Here is a 16996-nt window from a genome sequence, read left to right as displayed (position 1 = left end):
ATTGCCAACTTCATCTTAAAGGAATAATTTGACTTTCGGGGCAATGCACCTATTTGCTTTGTTGCTGAGAGTTACGTGACATAACCTGCACAAAGATGTAAAAACAAGTTAAGACGAGTGCATGTCATTGGTGACTAAAACAATGAAGTGTGGTACGATATCATTTGTTGGTTAGATTAGAGAGTTTCAACTTTATTGTCACTCTGCTGAGTACAGTGGCGGAGCCGATCAAACGTAGTTGATATCTAGCCAGAAGTAAAAGGAAAGCACTATTTGCATAAAGTGCATCAGCAGGCATGTGTTGAAGTGACAGCACCAGAGCTTACGTGGTGTGTGTACACAATTAGAGAGGTATATGTGGTGTGTGTTATGAAAATAATGTATGGTGGGTGGATTTATATTCAATCTGGATAGAGCCTGCTTTCCCCTCTGTTTGGTTTTTGTCACTGGGCTATGCTAAGCTAGTGGTTTTGCTGGTTGTGGTTTCAACCGTTTCATCTGACTCACAATAAGAAACAAAACAACTCTCTATATCAAATTATCCAACTACACTTTAAAAGAAAGGGGTGGATATTAAATGTGCAAAAGATAAAACTTTACCAAACTAACCGAGTGAAGTATAACGCCTGGAAAAATATATTAAAAAATATAATCGCATGGGATACAATATGTACAAAACACAAACAAACCATCCTGAAGAGTCGTTGCTATTCATTGCTCCTGTCATTTGCAAAAAACGTCTGATTCAAAACAAGACAAAAAAAAAAAAAAGAAGAAAAAAAAGAGGAGATCTCATTAAGATCTGCATTACTTCCTTCCTCCCGCAGCGTTCCTCTGCTCTCTTCAGCTGTACGTGCACAGGTCACTGCTCAGATTGAAAGCTCGTGTACTGTAAAGGGTCCACCCCGTCTCTTCAGATTACCTTAATTGCGTTGGTTAAATTAGATGTGCATAAGCAGCTGGCTTCAGGGCTCAAGGCACGAAAAGTTAAAATTTAGACCACAGCTATTTATACATAGAGGGAGATTGTCCTCACAGACCTGGTTAATGATTGATATTCAGCCACTCTGAACAAAAGTTTGGAAAAGTTTGACAAGCTAACCTGATGACAGTGGAAAAAAACTGCATCAGTACAGTAAACAGGACTAGAATGTTTGGAGACACAGACTTCATGTTAGGACCTGCTGCTGCTAAGAACAAAATACAATATGTTTAGAGAAAATGTAATTAACTCACCGAAGACTTTTTTTTTTTTGCCTTTGACAGCCAGCCGTAAGGGAAACTGGTCACGATGTCGAAAGTAGGGAAAAGGTGTGTAGAGAGCGCAAGATTACAGTATGTGGGTCAACACTGTGATGCCACACGGAATAAACATGTTTGCCCACTGAACAAGACATACAGATACCGGGCAATTCATACCAAAGTCTGGCCGACTCTGTCAAGATTTCAATGGCCAATAGCTGCAAAGAACAGAACATAATGCAATGAATGCTACACTTAATGTTTCAGCTTTGTAGTGTGCCTTACTTTTATTTGATTTGTTGTACAAAAGTGTGACTGCCATATAACAATTTTATAAATGTCTATAACAATTTATAAAATGTCCAAATGTTTAACTGTCCCGAAGGCTTCGAACGCAAGAACCTTTTCCAGTATAATGCTAGTGCTCTTGTCCAAAAGACGCTAATAAACAGTTCTCAGCTTGCAAAGATACACCACTCAGATTTGTTTTAAAAATAAAGAGATATAATAAGGACGTGTCTTGGATCGTCCTCAAATAAATGCTCCTCCATCTTTTACATTTACACAAAGATGAGATAAAGAAGGTGTTATTCCTCGGGGGCTAGAAGAAGTTTCACTTTTCAACAAGTGCATACCTGCAATGCCCGATATTTACCTGTATTAAGAGTTGCGAAATATTGTTAAAAAACGAAACTGCAGAAAGATATATTATTGCTCCATTTGCCTTGGCTTAAATTACTAAGTTTACTAGTGAGTTGTTTAGTTCATTTTACTGCATAACACCTCATCTCACGTCATCTCCTTGATGTCCACACAGCACTGAGCCAGATCAATGCACACAAGGCTGCTGGACCAGACAGCATCCCCCGATGTGTGCTCAGAGCACTGGGATATTCACAGATATTTTTAACCTGCCCCTCGCCCAAGCAGCCATGCCAACGTTCTTCAAAGCTACTTCTATTGTGTCAGTGCCAGAACGCTCTAACCTTGACAGCAACGTGCCTCGACGACTAGCACTCCCACCTATCATCATGAAGTGCTTCGAGCGACTGGTCCTGGCACACCTAAGGGACTCCCTCCCACCCACACAGGACCCACACCAGTTTGCCTACCGCCACAATAGGAGCGTAGAAGATGCACCAACTGGATTATGGACTTTCTGACCAACAGACCACAACGTGTGAGGTCAGGGCACACTTGTTCCACCGCTGTCACACTCAAACACCGGTTTGCCACAGGGCTGTGTGTTGAGGCCTTTTATCTAATCAATTCACCTATGGCTGCAGACCTATGCATGGATCCAACTCCATTATCAAGTTTGCACATGACACCACAGTGATTGATGTCATCAGCAACAACAATGAGAGAGGCTGCAGGGAAGATATGTAGCACCTGGCCAAATGGTGCGTGGAAAATAACCTGCTCCTCTACACCAGCAAAACCAAGGAGCTCATTGTGGACTTCAGGAAGGAGAGGAGAAGCACGCATGACCCCGTCCACATCAACGGGCGGACCATCGACCGTGTCTCCAGCTTCAAGTTCCTGGGGACCCACATCATGGAGGACCTGTCTTGGATTGCAAACACTTCCAGTCTGGAAAGGAAGACTCAACAGCACTTGATCTTCCTGAGGACGCTGAAGAAGAACCATCTGTCTTCAGCCATCCTGGTGAATGTCTACCACTGCCTGATCGAGAGCATCCTAACCAACTGTGTCAGAGTCTGGCATGGAAGCTCCTTATGCTAAGCTACATTTCATTGGTCTTTACGTGTACATGTGTAATGACAATAAAGTTGAATCTTATCTAATCTTTACTAAACCAACCAATTGTCTTTCTTTGGAGTTCCCAGAAGTGAAACCATACAACTGAAACAATACAATACATTTGAATTTGATGGAAATACACCCGCCAGAGAGTTCTAAATCCTAGCTCTTATGATATTTAGCTGTTGTTTCAAATAGCTGAAACGACACGTTTCTATTTTTTTGACATTTCCATTTTAGTCAGTGGGCTACGCTAAATAGCATAAACACTTTAGTGTATGTTTAATTCAATCCAGTTTTACAGCACCGCAAAGTAAATCTTTCACCTGGTGCCTTAAATTGTGAGTAAACTCAACCCAAAGAAAAGTTCAGCATCAGTTCAAAAAGCTAAAGTTAGAACTTTTAGTTAGAATTAAAAATCATTTATTCTTTTAACTTGATACAATGAGTTAATAGAGTTTATTAGGTTTCATTATCCATCATTATCAAAGAAAACTCACAACTCATTATTTCTTCTCACATTTCCAAGTTAAGCTCAATTTAACTAAATCTATATCAGTTGCCGTTTAACGCTTTTGTTACTTAGATTTGTCATCTTGATTACTATTAGCAAGTGTTCAAGTTTATGTAAACTACACATCTTTAAAAATTTAAAAATTCAACATTCATTTTATTTAGGCCTTATAGACAGGAGGATATTACACCACTCTGAAATGCATTCCTGTAGAGAAATAGGTTGTAAAATCCACCCATCCATAATGCTATTTTTGCTGGTGTTACGATGCCATGGTTTAGGCCTCTTTGTAGAGATAGTTTCAAAGGTATCGCCATTTTTTATAATAGTTCTTTATAATTAAAAGATGCGAAAACCCAGAAGAAATCCATGTGTTACTTTAAGTTTTGAAAACAATGTTTTACAGTGTAGTGTACCAAATGTTTTTGCAGTTGAGTGAAACAGACACATGGAGCACTGTGTGAAAATGTATGTACAACTATTTATTTATTTATTTATTTGAAGATTGGGACTGTCAAACACACTAATGTCAAATGTCCCTTTAAGCCCTCTATTAACACGACAAGCGACATTACTTGACAAGGAATGAGATACTTATCCAATTAACAGTCTTCAAAATGTATTAAAAGAGCTCATGGCTATTTGCTGGTGATCAAAAAATACATCAAGAAGTAATCATTGTTGTTTTCTTTATAATGTATTTTTCAGTTGTCTTACTCTGAAATGAAACTCTTTTTATAACAGCAGAGCCATCAGTTCATTTTAAACTATTTGTTACTGGCATGAACTGACAAGAAGAGTCCAACTTTGCTGTTTTTTTATCTATTATAATATATTTCGTATTTGGAGTGAAAAAAAAAACTGAAAATCATGAGCTTTGCACTACATGTTAAAAAGCTCAGTATTCATCATGAAAGGGGTACTCTGGATGATCACTCCACCTGTGTCAAAATAGAAGAATCGTTAATGTTTCTTGCATAACCCGGATTTTAAATCACACAAAAGAATTCACAGCAAGTTAGACACTTTTAAAAACCGTACTTACATCAGCAGCTCCACGAAGCGAATGTTTTTGTTCAGGGCTTCGATGGCCTTCATTTCTTCCTCAGTGAGTGAAAAATCAAATATCTGGGAAGAATTATGAGGTGTTTTGCTGAAATGGTTGCTTAAAGATCTCAGGCTTTAGCTAATTACTGTAAGTGTGTATTTGTTAAAAATGACATGACTAAAATACCTGGAAGTTATGTTTAATCCTCTCGGGGCTGAAGCTCTTTGGAATCACAACGACCCCTCTCTGCACATTGAAGCGGAGGGCCACCTGGGCACTGCTCTTCTTGTACTTCTTCCCAATGGAGACAAGAAGCTCATCCTCCAGCAGAGGAGGACATTTCACATTCACCCTAAACCAGGGACACGTCACACATTATGACCTCATCATCTTAAAACCTTGTTATCTCTTACAGATTTGTCGCAGAGAGTTTTTACTCTGATCTAATATTTTGTTTAAGAAGACTCATTGCAACCTGCCATTAATTCTGTACAACAACAGAATCAAATAAAGCAGAAGTTTCTCCTATTGAAATATGTCACACCAGCTTAAAAAGTGTCTTAAAGCCTACATACCACGACGCATCTCTGGAGGAGCCAATTGGGCAGTAGCCGACAATCACAATGCCGTTCTGACGACAGTACTCCAGAAGCTTGGGTTGCGTGAAATATGGATGGCATTCAACCTTCAAGTAAGCAATAAGAAAATGCACCATTAAAAAGAAATTTGCCCAGCAGACTGAGCTTTTTTCTAAAGAAGAAAAATATCTAAAAAGTACTATTATTTTGATAAATCTGGGAAAATGCTTTTACCATGCTTCGTATTAACATGCTGCACGCGGTAATATTGTATTACACTAGCTACACTCTATCAGTGGGTGTTTAAAGTTGGGGTCACCTGGTTGGACACAGGCTTGTGTTTGAGGCCAGGCTTATTCAGCAGCAGCTCCAGCTGTCTGCGGTTGAAGTTGGAGACTCCCAGAGACTTAACCAGACCGGCATCTTTGCAGGCCTCCAAAGCCTTTTGAGTAAAAATTCAAAAAACATTCAGTATCTTTATAAGGCCTGGTAGTTATTACCTGTATACAAACATAAAGCACAGTGACAAGAAACAGAAGTTCTCTGAACATTTGCTAGATTATCATAAATCCAGTGGAATATAAATGAACCACAGTATACAGTATATGCTAGGCTAGACACAGTGGGATTAGGTGGATTCTTCAGTGAAGGTGTCACACTGTGTCAACATTCAAATATCATCTCCTGCTGTGGTTTATAGCTTGGTCCAATTCTCACCTAGCTAATGTTTTTTGTTTTTTTTTAAATATGATTTTTTTTCTAGAATTAAGGGAACTACATTTTCATTATTATAAAGACATCAGGTAATGCAAAACTGCAAATCTCACCTCCCATGTTGCACAGAGGTCTGTGTGGTGGTAGATGTATTTTCCATTCGGATCTTTTGGATAAAATTCATTTCCAGGCTAAAATGTAAGCACAGTTTGATACTCGCCATTAACACTTCTGTGGTGCTGACATTGCACAAAATGGGGAGGGGGTGTCACTCAAATATCCACATCTATGACAAAAATACTTGACAAAATGTAGTTTTCCAGTTATCTTCTCTCATTCGTATTTAATTACTAAAAATATTTATGTAAGATATTAATTATAATGCATATAATGCCTGACTACAGAAAGTTTTCACTCATTACACTTTGGGACACGGAATCAGCTTCTTATTTCAAATCCTGGCTGTGAAAATAACACCACAATATCAGCTAAACTAAACACTGTGACTGTGCTGCATGTGATGGCTCTCTGATAAGTTAATTGCTAATTGTGTTTACTGTGGGGACACCTTGAAGGCCATAGGAAGCTCAACAATGTAGAGATCCACATAGCCTAGTTTCAACGCTTTGAGCGTCCTCTCCAAGGCCGGTCTGACCAACTCTGGTGGATGGAAGGTATTCCAGAGCTGAGAAAAATAACACAAAGCAAACAATCAAATATCAAATTAACTTAGATTGAGAATAACAGGAGCAGTATTAGAAGTATTCTGAGAAATATGAGAGAACACACAGTATGTGCTTTACCTTTCCACAGTAAAAGATGTCCTCTCGTCTAACTGTTCCATCAGCAATCTTGTCTCTGATGGCTTGACCAACTTCATGCTCATTGAAATATACCAACGCGCCATCGAAGTGCCTGTAACCCACATCTATGGCCAGCTTGACACACTCAAGCGCTTTGCCTTTGGGAGTCTGTTGGAGTTCAACACAAAATGCCAATATTATTTGACTTGGCTCTGTTTGAGTTCCAGCTGCCATTTGAGTAACTATTCAGTGCTATTCATACACTCTAAAAAGTGCTGGGTTAAAAAATAACCCAAGGGTTGATCAGTGATGGGACAGAACATGTGCTGAGTTGTTTTGGCCGAAGTGCTCAGTTAATTCACTTTCACTGCTCATTTGACCCAACCCAATGAGTAAAAGCAACCCTATTCAAGGATTAAACATAAAACATGGGTAATTTCACTGAATTGCTACTTTTATATTTAAAATCAAAATTACATAACTTGTTATAATAATAAAATTTATTGATATTGATTAGTAAAATCAAACTAAAATAAAGGCCACTGCCAACTTTCATTTAATGGCACTCTTAATGACAATTTGGAAACAAACAGTGTAAAATCACATTCAAAACCAAAGAAGAATATAATATAGAATGATTGAATAAATATAATTAAACAGAACACAGATATATTCAAGTTCGGATCAAAACGACATTTTCAAATCAAAACTCAAACACTCTCTAGACTAGGGGGGTCAAACTCAACGTAGTTAAAGGGCCACATTCAGCCTAGTTCAATCTCAGGGGGTTGGACCATTAACACAATTGCGCAATTTAGCGACTTGAAATCCTCCTCCAACTTCTGCCTCCTCTAGCTTCTCTTCCTTGTTCCTCTCATCCATCTTTTCTAGTGAAATGATGACAAACGTAATGTGATAGCTAGTGCAAGCTAACGTAAACTGTAATGTCAGTTTACCACTGCTGTTAAAGCTATGTTAAAGATAAGTATCTGAATATGTGCAATGGAATAGTAAAGTAAAATGATGACTACACCATAAACCACTTCACATTAAATTGTGAAATTCAAAGAGCTATCGTCATAGTTAGTTAGAGAACGTTAGCTTACTTTAGCAAGTAAAAGAGTTGCTAACTTAACTTTGTTAATAAATGTCAAAGAATAAAATACATTAAACCCACTTATGGACCATGACTGTGACTTATATTAAGTTCGAAACTATTAAAAATGTAAGTAAAGTATTCAATTTAATCTACCAGAAATTTCTTGTCTGTTTCACTCTCATTCTGTCCAATCACCCGGACAGAACCAGATTTCAACAATAACTGAGCGGGAAAATGAATGAACCAGGAGTTTGGTCAAATGAACCTAACCAGATATGAACCCCTTTCAACCCTTTTTACCCGACGATGTGTTTATATAGTACCTCAAATAACTCAGAAATATGACCCAGCATGAACAACCCAGAAAAGTTTTTACAGAAACAAAGCAGCAATTTTACGAGTGCATGATATTCGTTCCCATTTTATTTATGTTCTATATTTGATGTTCACCCAATAAACACTGACACTCCCACATTACACAGAGTCGCTAATGCCTGTTTAACCAGGCATTAACAAACTAAATTGACGTCTGACTGAATAAACACAAGCCATTTTTCTCACCGTTCGTGGGTCTCCGTAGGTGCCCAACCCCAGCAGTGGAATACGGTTACCATCACTGAGAGGAATAGTGTGGTTCTCCGCTGTCAGATTCATGTGTGCGCAAATGTGGACGACTGAACTGCTCTTTAGCCTATCACAGAGATTATACAGAGCATGGCCTTGAACATTGAACTCTTTATCCTCATGGTCTCACTTATCTTAGTGGCCTCCAACCAAACAGTTGGACCTGACAATGATAGTAACCCGACACATTGTGCATTGTTGCACATTGCTTTGTTTTCATCTGAAAACACAATAATTCACCTTTTTATGAAAATATATGTAAGACATCATTATTTGCTGTCAGCTATGGCATTCCATGTAGCACTATAGCTGCAATAGCGCATGGACAGTGAGCTGATTAATATAATGCAAGACCAAATGTATGAAAGCATAATGCCCTCCAATGCCCTTGTGTGTGTAGAATGTTTTTGTGTCAAGAATGTAGATAAAAAACATTTTTCTTTTTTCAAACCTAGTCAGAATAAATAAATGGGAAAAATATGGTTGCCAGGGCATGTGACGCCCTCTGGTGGAAGATATAGTTTCAAATAGATACCAGTCAAATTGACCAATGGCAGAGGGGTGATTTCAGATGGATATTGTACCTCTGATCATATACAGTATCTAAATGATTCATAAACATCAAAACAAACTGCTCAACTGTATTGAGTTCTCTGTGTTTGATAGAATAATTTGTCAATTTTATATTAACCTCATGTTATTCCAGCCTTTTTGCAAAAAATAAACTGTCTTTTATCAATGCAATCAAAAGAAAATGTCATATTGCATGCAGCATTTACGCACTACACAACTCATGTACAGAGCTCCGATTGGTTCAAAAAGCTACTGCTGTCTCATATATGACCCAGCAAAATGTCACAGGGTTAACCAACCTTATGATAACCCCAAATGGTAAATAGTTTTATTTGTATACAGCAACTTTCTGCCTTTTGGTACTCAGAGCACTTTACAGTCACAGACACGTCCACCCATTCGCTCACACAAGCACACACACATTCACACACCAGTGCCACGCGCTGGGAGCAGCTGGAGGTTCAGTGACGTGCTCAAGGACGCGTGTGGTTAGGCAGACAGTGGAGCTGTAATAATGGCTTAATTTGAAATCCTGCTTCTGCAGAAATGTATCATCCCAAAGAATGACATCATTTGTCTTTTAGTACAAGGTTTTGGAGTCTATAAGATAACAGGTTTCCGAGATTCAAGTCTTTTACACTTTTCTGCCACAGCTGCCCATTGGAAATGTTTCGGTTTCATCTGTATGGAAAAGTTATTTTGGTGCAAATGGGTTAAGTACCGACCATAAACCCCATTTTGTACCTGTTAATTCTGGATAATCTGTTTATTTTAAAACTACAGGAGACACATTTTGTCTTCCTACTACTGTGTTCTCATCCTCCTTGTCTATTAAAGCAAGTGCTTCTTTTTCACATCTTTTTTATTTCTACATTTTCATTTCACATCCTACACATTCCCTCCCTATTACTTGTACTACTTTAACACACTGTAGCATAATAAGTTTAATAATAAGTTTCCTAAAAACGGAGAGAAAATACTTTTCTCAAAGTTCTGTTGAACTCGTTTGAGCTTTGCTTTGAATGGAACATATTTTTGTAAAGATACCACACGTTTTTTCTCTGAAAGGTGAGATACAGAGTTCTTTTATTTACTGTGTCGGTGTCTTTCTGCCTCCCAGTGCTGAAGTCTCCAGCTCCGCACCTCAGCGCATGGAAATGAGGCTGCACCAGAGTAAGCTGCACTCTCACCTCCTGGTACAAGCCCCTGGGAGCTGCGGAGGAGAGAAGACAAAATCTGCAGCAGCAGCAGCTGCAGCTCCAACATGTTGGAGCCAAAGACGCCGAAAAGCTCGTCGAGGTTGATGCCAAGTCGGCGTCTGGCATCATGGAGCAGATCTGCCTGGTGGACTGTGGCTGTGGGCCTGGCTGCAGCAACAGGAGGCTCCGTGGGGCAGAGGTGAAGGTAGGCCTCCAAACACCTGGAACATCTGCATCTCCTCTCTGACCTGCTGAGGACCAGAGATGAAAGTTTAAATCAGCCAGGCCACAACTTCAACACAGTCAACTGTCAACACATTGATTTGTCAGAATTAATTTGGACAAGATCTGTCCCAAACTTGTCTTGGATGGTCTCACAGTGAAGGGCAGGATCACATAAATGCTTTTCTTCTGAAAAGAACAAAATACAGTTACTAAATAAACAATTTTAAAAACAGACGATGGTCAAAAAATGACATTTTGTTTGGAAACAGGGTTTTAGAGCTAATTTACCAACTAATATTTAAGTTCATATTTACTTTATATTTACATTAAAGGGAGAACTGCTGTCATGTTCTCTTCCCTGGAGGATCCTCTTAATGACGTTGTGTATACTGGTCAGAAAGATCTCATTTCCTTTCCTGGAAAAGTGTACTCTGTCTGCTAGAAACACTGAGTCATCGAAGAATCTCAGGTGGGGATGTTCGATAACTTCACCATTACAGCAGGCGACAGCCTTTCTCATCACTCTATTGATGTCCTTCCTGACATTATTAATACATTTTTGGAATCCATATTTCTAAGACTGCTATTCATTGATGCTGGAATATACAATTTTCATTGAGGGGAACTCCTCATGGAGCTGCATCAAATCTCCTTTCATGCGTGAAACCAGTTCTCTGGCAGACGTGAGCCCCAGATCGTTGCCTCCGGCATGGACGACCAGGATGTCAGGGGGACTCTGTGTGGACAGTTGAGAATAAAAACGAGGTAGAACTTCACCCCATCGCATGCCTCCTTTTCCAAACCACTTAACTTGGGCGTTTAGTCCTAAGTTCTCCCCAAAGATTTGATACACTGGCCTCTCTGCTTGTTAGATGCAACTAGACCCAATGATCCAGATCTTAGTTACTCTCTGGTGCTCCATTCTTTTTTTTTCCGTATGTCGATAGAAGGGATGCCTTTAGAGGTGCTTGGACTCATGGTGTAGTCTTTCCCCTCTTTTTCTGTGGTCCTCTCCTTCCTAACTTGGAAGGAGCTTCTGTCACATCTCTGTGTAGAATTGTAGTCTGCCTGTCGTGGAAAAATTGAGGGTTGTTAAGAAGTTAGTAATGATTCAGACTCAGTGATCATTTTCTGTTTATTTACCAATATTTCACGGTGGTAAAATCCAGAGAGTTCAACAAGTTTTATAGACCATGCTCATGTTGGTGAGGAGGAAGTTTAAGTGAGAAGTCTAAGAAAGACAGCGAATGTCTGCAGTCCACACATAGAAAAGTGAAGGATAAGGCACTAGCCTCCCAAGCCAGAGATTGTGGGTTTGAGTCCCATCTTGGGCAATCTCTAGAGGAGTGGCGCAGCAGAAACTTGCTGGGCCCATAATCCAAAGGTTGCTAGATCATGACCATCCTTGGGCAAAGTCCCGAGGCCCCTTGCAGAGGATGGTTGAGATGCTTTTAATTAGGGCCACAGGGCTATTGAAATAGCTGCAGGGGCCAGTGCCTCGGGGCAAAGCCCTAATTAAAAGCCTATAAGAGGATGGTTTCGAAGGCACAGATTTCTTATTTTTATTCTAAGGAGGCAATGCAACGCGTTGGCTCCTATATTACTCTTCACTGTGTTTATTGTTTTTTTGCCGTTTTTCTGAGCACAACTCATCCCAGAGTTTTGAAGCGATATGGACAATATTTTTTTCTGATAGGAACTTCTGTTTTGTCACAGTAAGCTCAAATGTGAGACTAGCACAGAGGCAGAAAATTGCCCCTTTTCTCCATGTTTCTGTCTGTCTCTGCCTAGGGTGCCTCTGTCATCACTGACAACCACCTCCAGTTGCCACAGCAACCTCAGCCATCCTCAGGCCAGAGCCACAGCTGAGACCAATTCAATAATCAGGGAATCCTCTCATATCTCTGCTGTTAATACGGCTGATCCTTGTCTCCCATACATTTATGTTAAAACAACACACACCAACACACACTACTCTACCACATACAAAACAAGTGCCTTGTGTGATTACAGCTCCTCAATATCAGTGCTGAGTGAAATATGATTATATGTCTTTCTTATTAGCTCTGGTCGAGGCCCTGATTAAAAGCCTAGCAGAGGATGGTTTCAAAGCCCCGAGGCACAGGTTTCTTCTTCTTATTCTAGGAAGGCAATGCAATGCGTTGGCTCCTACATTACTCTCCATGGCATTTATTATTCTTCTGCCATTTTTCCGCACTTAACTTTGGACAATATCATATCAAAACGTGCGTCTCGATCGGGGCAGGACAGGTGTGCCGTGACTTTTCTAAGCGACTGATCAAAAGGGGTGGGAGTAAATGACAAAAAAGCGAGGGATTTGGCCCATTGAAATGAATGCAGAAGCTCGAAAAAAGCACGAACATCTACTCACCATGAACGGGCTGAGTGATTACTCGGCCATGCTTTGGAGTACAAAAACGATTAAAAGTTTATACGAGGCACGACATTTGTGGCTTTCCTTTCCACAAAACCCTGTTTCAATATCTGCTACAGTTTGGTCGTGGTTGCAGTTCACGTTTTGGTGAAATTTTGGAGAAAACACAGAAAAATCTTGTTTAACATGGTGTGTATTGCTTCACTCTAACTCTATTTCTGCTTTTTTCTGTTTTTAATGAAAAAAAGGTGCTCACAGTTGTCTGATGGCCATATTTTTAAGATATAAAAACTACATAAAAACATAGGCATTTTTGTTGGTTTTGATGGTGTGGCTCTGATTCCTGTAGCTCCTATGGTTTGGACTCCAGGCTCTGCTGAGCAAGGAGTTCACCGAGCACTTTTTGAACTTTTCCCCATATGTGTGCATGTGACAATTCGCTGCCGTTTTCTGAGAAAAATCAGAGCGCTCGGCTGTCGCGCACAATGCATTCATTTTCCCCTTACGACCTGTTGTTGCCCAGGTGCTGCTGGCTACAGGGACCAGCAGCACCTAGTCCCTGTAGCCATGGCAACAGAACCAACATGCACAGAGGAGCCTAACATGGTGTGCCAAAACATTATGAACACCTTAGACATTAACAGCAATGGAGAAGGAGGGCAGATCTGACATTTGCAGCATTAAATATGGAGGGAGAGGGGATTGTGTACCTGGTGGCTATGGCGACAGATTGCTGAATCATACGGACCACCAAATCATTATGACCACCTCAGACATTAACACCAATGGGGAAGGAGGGCAGATCTGCCGTTTTGTCACAGTAAGCCCAAATGTGAGATCAGCGCAGTGAGAGAAAATTGCCCTTTTTCTCCACGTTTCTGTCTTTCTCTGCCTAGGGTGCCTCTGTCATCATTGACAACCACCACCAAGAACACAAACTCCTCTAACACACACACACACGCACCCCCCTATTATTTTTTTGGAAGTTAGATTTTTATCTTATCAGAATAATTGACCAGTTAATTTACTGCGCAAGCTTATATGCTACCGTAAAAGTCAAAAGTTAGTTAGACACCTACACACACTAAATTATAATTTCAACATTTTATGAATTTAACTTTATTATAAATGAAATAACTTCAAATCTGAATGTTTGTGTGGTGGTGGTAGTGGGCTTCACTCTCACACACACTAGGACGATAGGACCAAATAATAATATACTGAATCCTCAGATTAAATGAACCGAGGATAAACACAACCAAATTGCTGGTTGTGTAGGCAGCAACATGCACTCCCAGTCACAACAAACATCACACTTACCTTCACTTTAATATTAATTTATGTTAACAGTATACACAGAAGGCCACTGTAAGTCATTGGTAGTACCGGCCAGACATTATGCATTGATCCTTTCTTTATCTCCTGACAGGAAGGTCACAGTTTGTCAGGTCGGGGAACTGTGCTGCCTGAGACGCCTCTTTTTCTTAAGGGAGATCACATCTCTTGAGAACTGTAGTAAGATGCTACAGATGTTCTATCAGAATATGGTGGTAAGTGTGTAGTTTTACACTGCAGTCTGCTGGGGAGGAAGGAAAATTGTTGTGGATTTCTGGTTTATTAATCTGCCTCTGCAGCAAATATCATTCAAACACTGCACAGACACAGCTCCCAACTCATGGTTTGTTGAATGGCAGAGAAGAGCATCTTAGCAAAATGACTTCAATCCAGTTGGTCGTATTTTCATCCACCAGGGAACTTCAGGGACAAGCAGGAGCATCATGGGCAACACAGTGGCCCCAGACATTTGTTGTCTAGAAATGTGTTCATTATCAGATTTAAGTACTAAATGAATGCATTGATTATATTTTCCTGTTGTCAGTCCTGTTGTCCTATTGTAAGTTAATTATACTTTATTTCTGGAATCCAATAAAACAAATTACACTGACCTTCTTACCTGCATGTGTGTGTGTGTAGCGTAAGAGAAGTGTGCACGTTTTACACTACAACACACCAAAAACGCTGGTAAAATTGCCGTAAGACTTTGCCACATCCATTATCGTCCTTTCTAGCAGAGCCGCACAGCAGAAATGTGCTGGGCACATTAACATATTTTCTACCTTTTTAGTGAAACATGTAATGATACTTTTTTTTGGCAGCACTTAGTTAACACCTTTTATCCAAACGTAGTTATAAACACACTTGCTCTTAAAGAGTACGATGTCTTACTAATAAAAACATCTTCGATTTCCTCATCTTTACATAAGCTAATAATAAGTTAGTTTAGAGATACATCAAATTCAACATGTTCATAACAGTTAAATAATATAAACCATCTTCTCACCTGTGAAATGGTATTCCTTGTTGCTTGGTTTTAGTGTTTCTTTCATAGGAACATCTGTAGCGGCACAAAGGTCTGACATTATAGTGTCAGTCAGATTCACTGACAGCGGTCTGACCAGGTCTGACTAATGGTCAGAAACCTCTGCCCAAGATGGCGGCCATGTTGACGTATCTGACAAGCCTGAATGCGGCATCTATGTGTATATCTATGTGCTGGGGAGATGGCAGCACATCACAAGTAGCCCCTGTTATAAATGTAAAAACACAACATATTTTGACTAAGATGTGAATTAAAAGCCTAGCAGAGGATGGTTTCGATCCATCGATCTCTGGGTTATGGGCCCAGCACGCTTTCGCTGCGCCACTCTGCTACGTACTACCCGAGATGGGACTTGAACCCACAATCCCTGGATTAGGAGGCCAGAGCCTTATCCTTATGCCACTGGGGCTTCTTTAAGAAGCCAAATTGTGATGACTAAAACGTGTAAATTATAAATCTGAATGCCAGCCATGTGGTGTACAAGTTCATTTGAAAATTTCCTCCATAAACCAACCAATCAGATGCCAAACACTGTGGGTGGGGCCTAGATTGCCCTGTTGCTAGGCAACATCTTCCAAGGCAAATGCAGAAGTCTCACCGCAGATATAGACACTAGATGCCGCCTTCGCCGTCTCTGTCCATTGGAGCGATGCGTCAATGCGGCCGTCATCTTGGGCAGGGGGAAGCCATGTCTACTTAATGTATTAGTGAACGGAGGCAGAGGTCTATCAACAATTAAAATCATAACTTACTGAATTTTCAATCGCTTTTCAATCTGTTTGATTTATTATAAATGTCACACATTGTTATAATACAATATAGATTGGTTAAATTAAAAATGCAGATAACCTGCAAGGCCATTGAAAGGCTTGTAGGCATTCGTCAAAACAGATTGATATGAACAATAAAAACAACAATAATGATGAATTTAATAATAATAATACAATAGAGTTTATGATATGATCTAGAAAAAAAAACTAAGATACAGTTACAGGAAGCGTATGTGTTAAATAACACTTAGACTTAAACTTAGACAGACTTTAATGATCCAGGAGGGAAAATACTTTGTCACTGTGACTTTGTTGCACAAAAAAGTAAAAAGTAAGTAAACACTCTTAAAAAAAGAAATTCAAATATAATAACATGGATCATGTCATCACATGGTGTTTCCTTGTCCGCTGAGGGATATATGTCATATATAATAATAATAATAATAAGAATATATATATATGTGTGTGTGTGTGTGTGTGTGTGTGTGTGTGTATACATATATATATACACCTATATGTATACATACACACACACACACACACACACACACACACACACACACACACACACACACATATATATATAAGGATTTTAAAAGTGAAAAAAAATATCTAAATCAGCTGCTATTAATAATAATAAAAGAACAACAGTACAACATCTAATCAATGTCTAAAAACCTACAGCTACTGAATTGATTAACATGTCCAGTCTCTCTAACAGAGGACATGTCCTGGGTAACAGAATACCTTTGTTATCCAGGAAGGACATATCGTTACCCAGGGAGGACAAAACAACTGTTTTTCCTTTATAATCAGGCACTAACTGGGTCTACTGTGTAAAACGTTAGCTTAATCTTCAACACATCAATGTCATATTTCACATGAAATAGGTAATTTTAAAATGTAAAAAAATTATAATAAAATTATAATAAATGTGTTATTAGCGTTTTCCAGAAAGACACATCATGGTGGTACATCACGTACCACTGAGCGAAAAGGTCAAAATATCAACATTTTAAGAGAGATTTACTGACATTGTTATCTCTTTTGGGGGTCCTTCAAAATCTG

The 16996-nt window shown here is 39.5% G+C and overlaps 1 protein-coding gene across 1 annotated transcript; it reads right to left on the bottom strand.

The window, feature by feature from the left end:
* Positions 1-3981: 3981 nt before the first annotated feature.
* LOC125015397 (aldo-keto reductase family 1 member D1-like) lies at positions 3982-8448 on the bottom strand. The gene is made up of 9 exons (XM_047597229.1): positions 8324-8448; positions 6664-6831; positions 6429-6545; positions 5974-6051; positions 5466-5588; positions 5144-5253; positions 4755-4920; positions 4566-4648; positions 3982-4461 (listed from the first exon to the last, which is right to left on the bottom strand). Exons 1-9 carry the CDS (start codon positions 8414-8416, stop codon positions 4419-4421), a joined length of 981 nt encoding a protein of 326 aa, XP_047453185.1. The 5' UTR covers positions 8417-8448; the 3' UTR covers positions 3982-4418.
* Positions 8449-16996: the final 8548 nt, after the last annotated feature.

The sequence above is a fragment of the Mugil cephalus genome, chromosome 10, assembly GCF_022458985.1.
Source record: "Mugil cephalus isolate CIBA_MC_2020 chromosome 10, CIBA_Mcephalus_1.1, whole genome shotgun sequence".
Lineage (NCBI taxonomy): Eukaryota > Metazoa > Chordata > Actinopteri > Mugiliformes > Mugilidae > Mugil > Mugil cephalus.
This window is presented reverse-complemented; position numbering and strand designations above follow the sequence as displayed.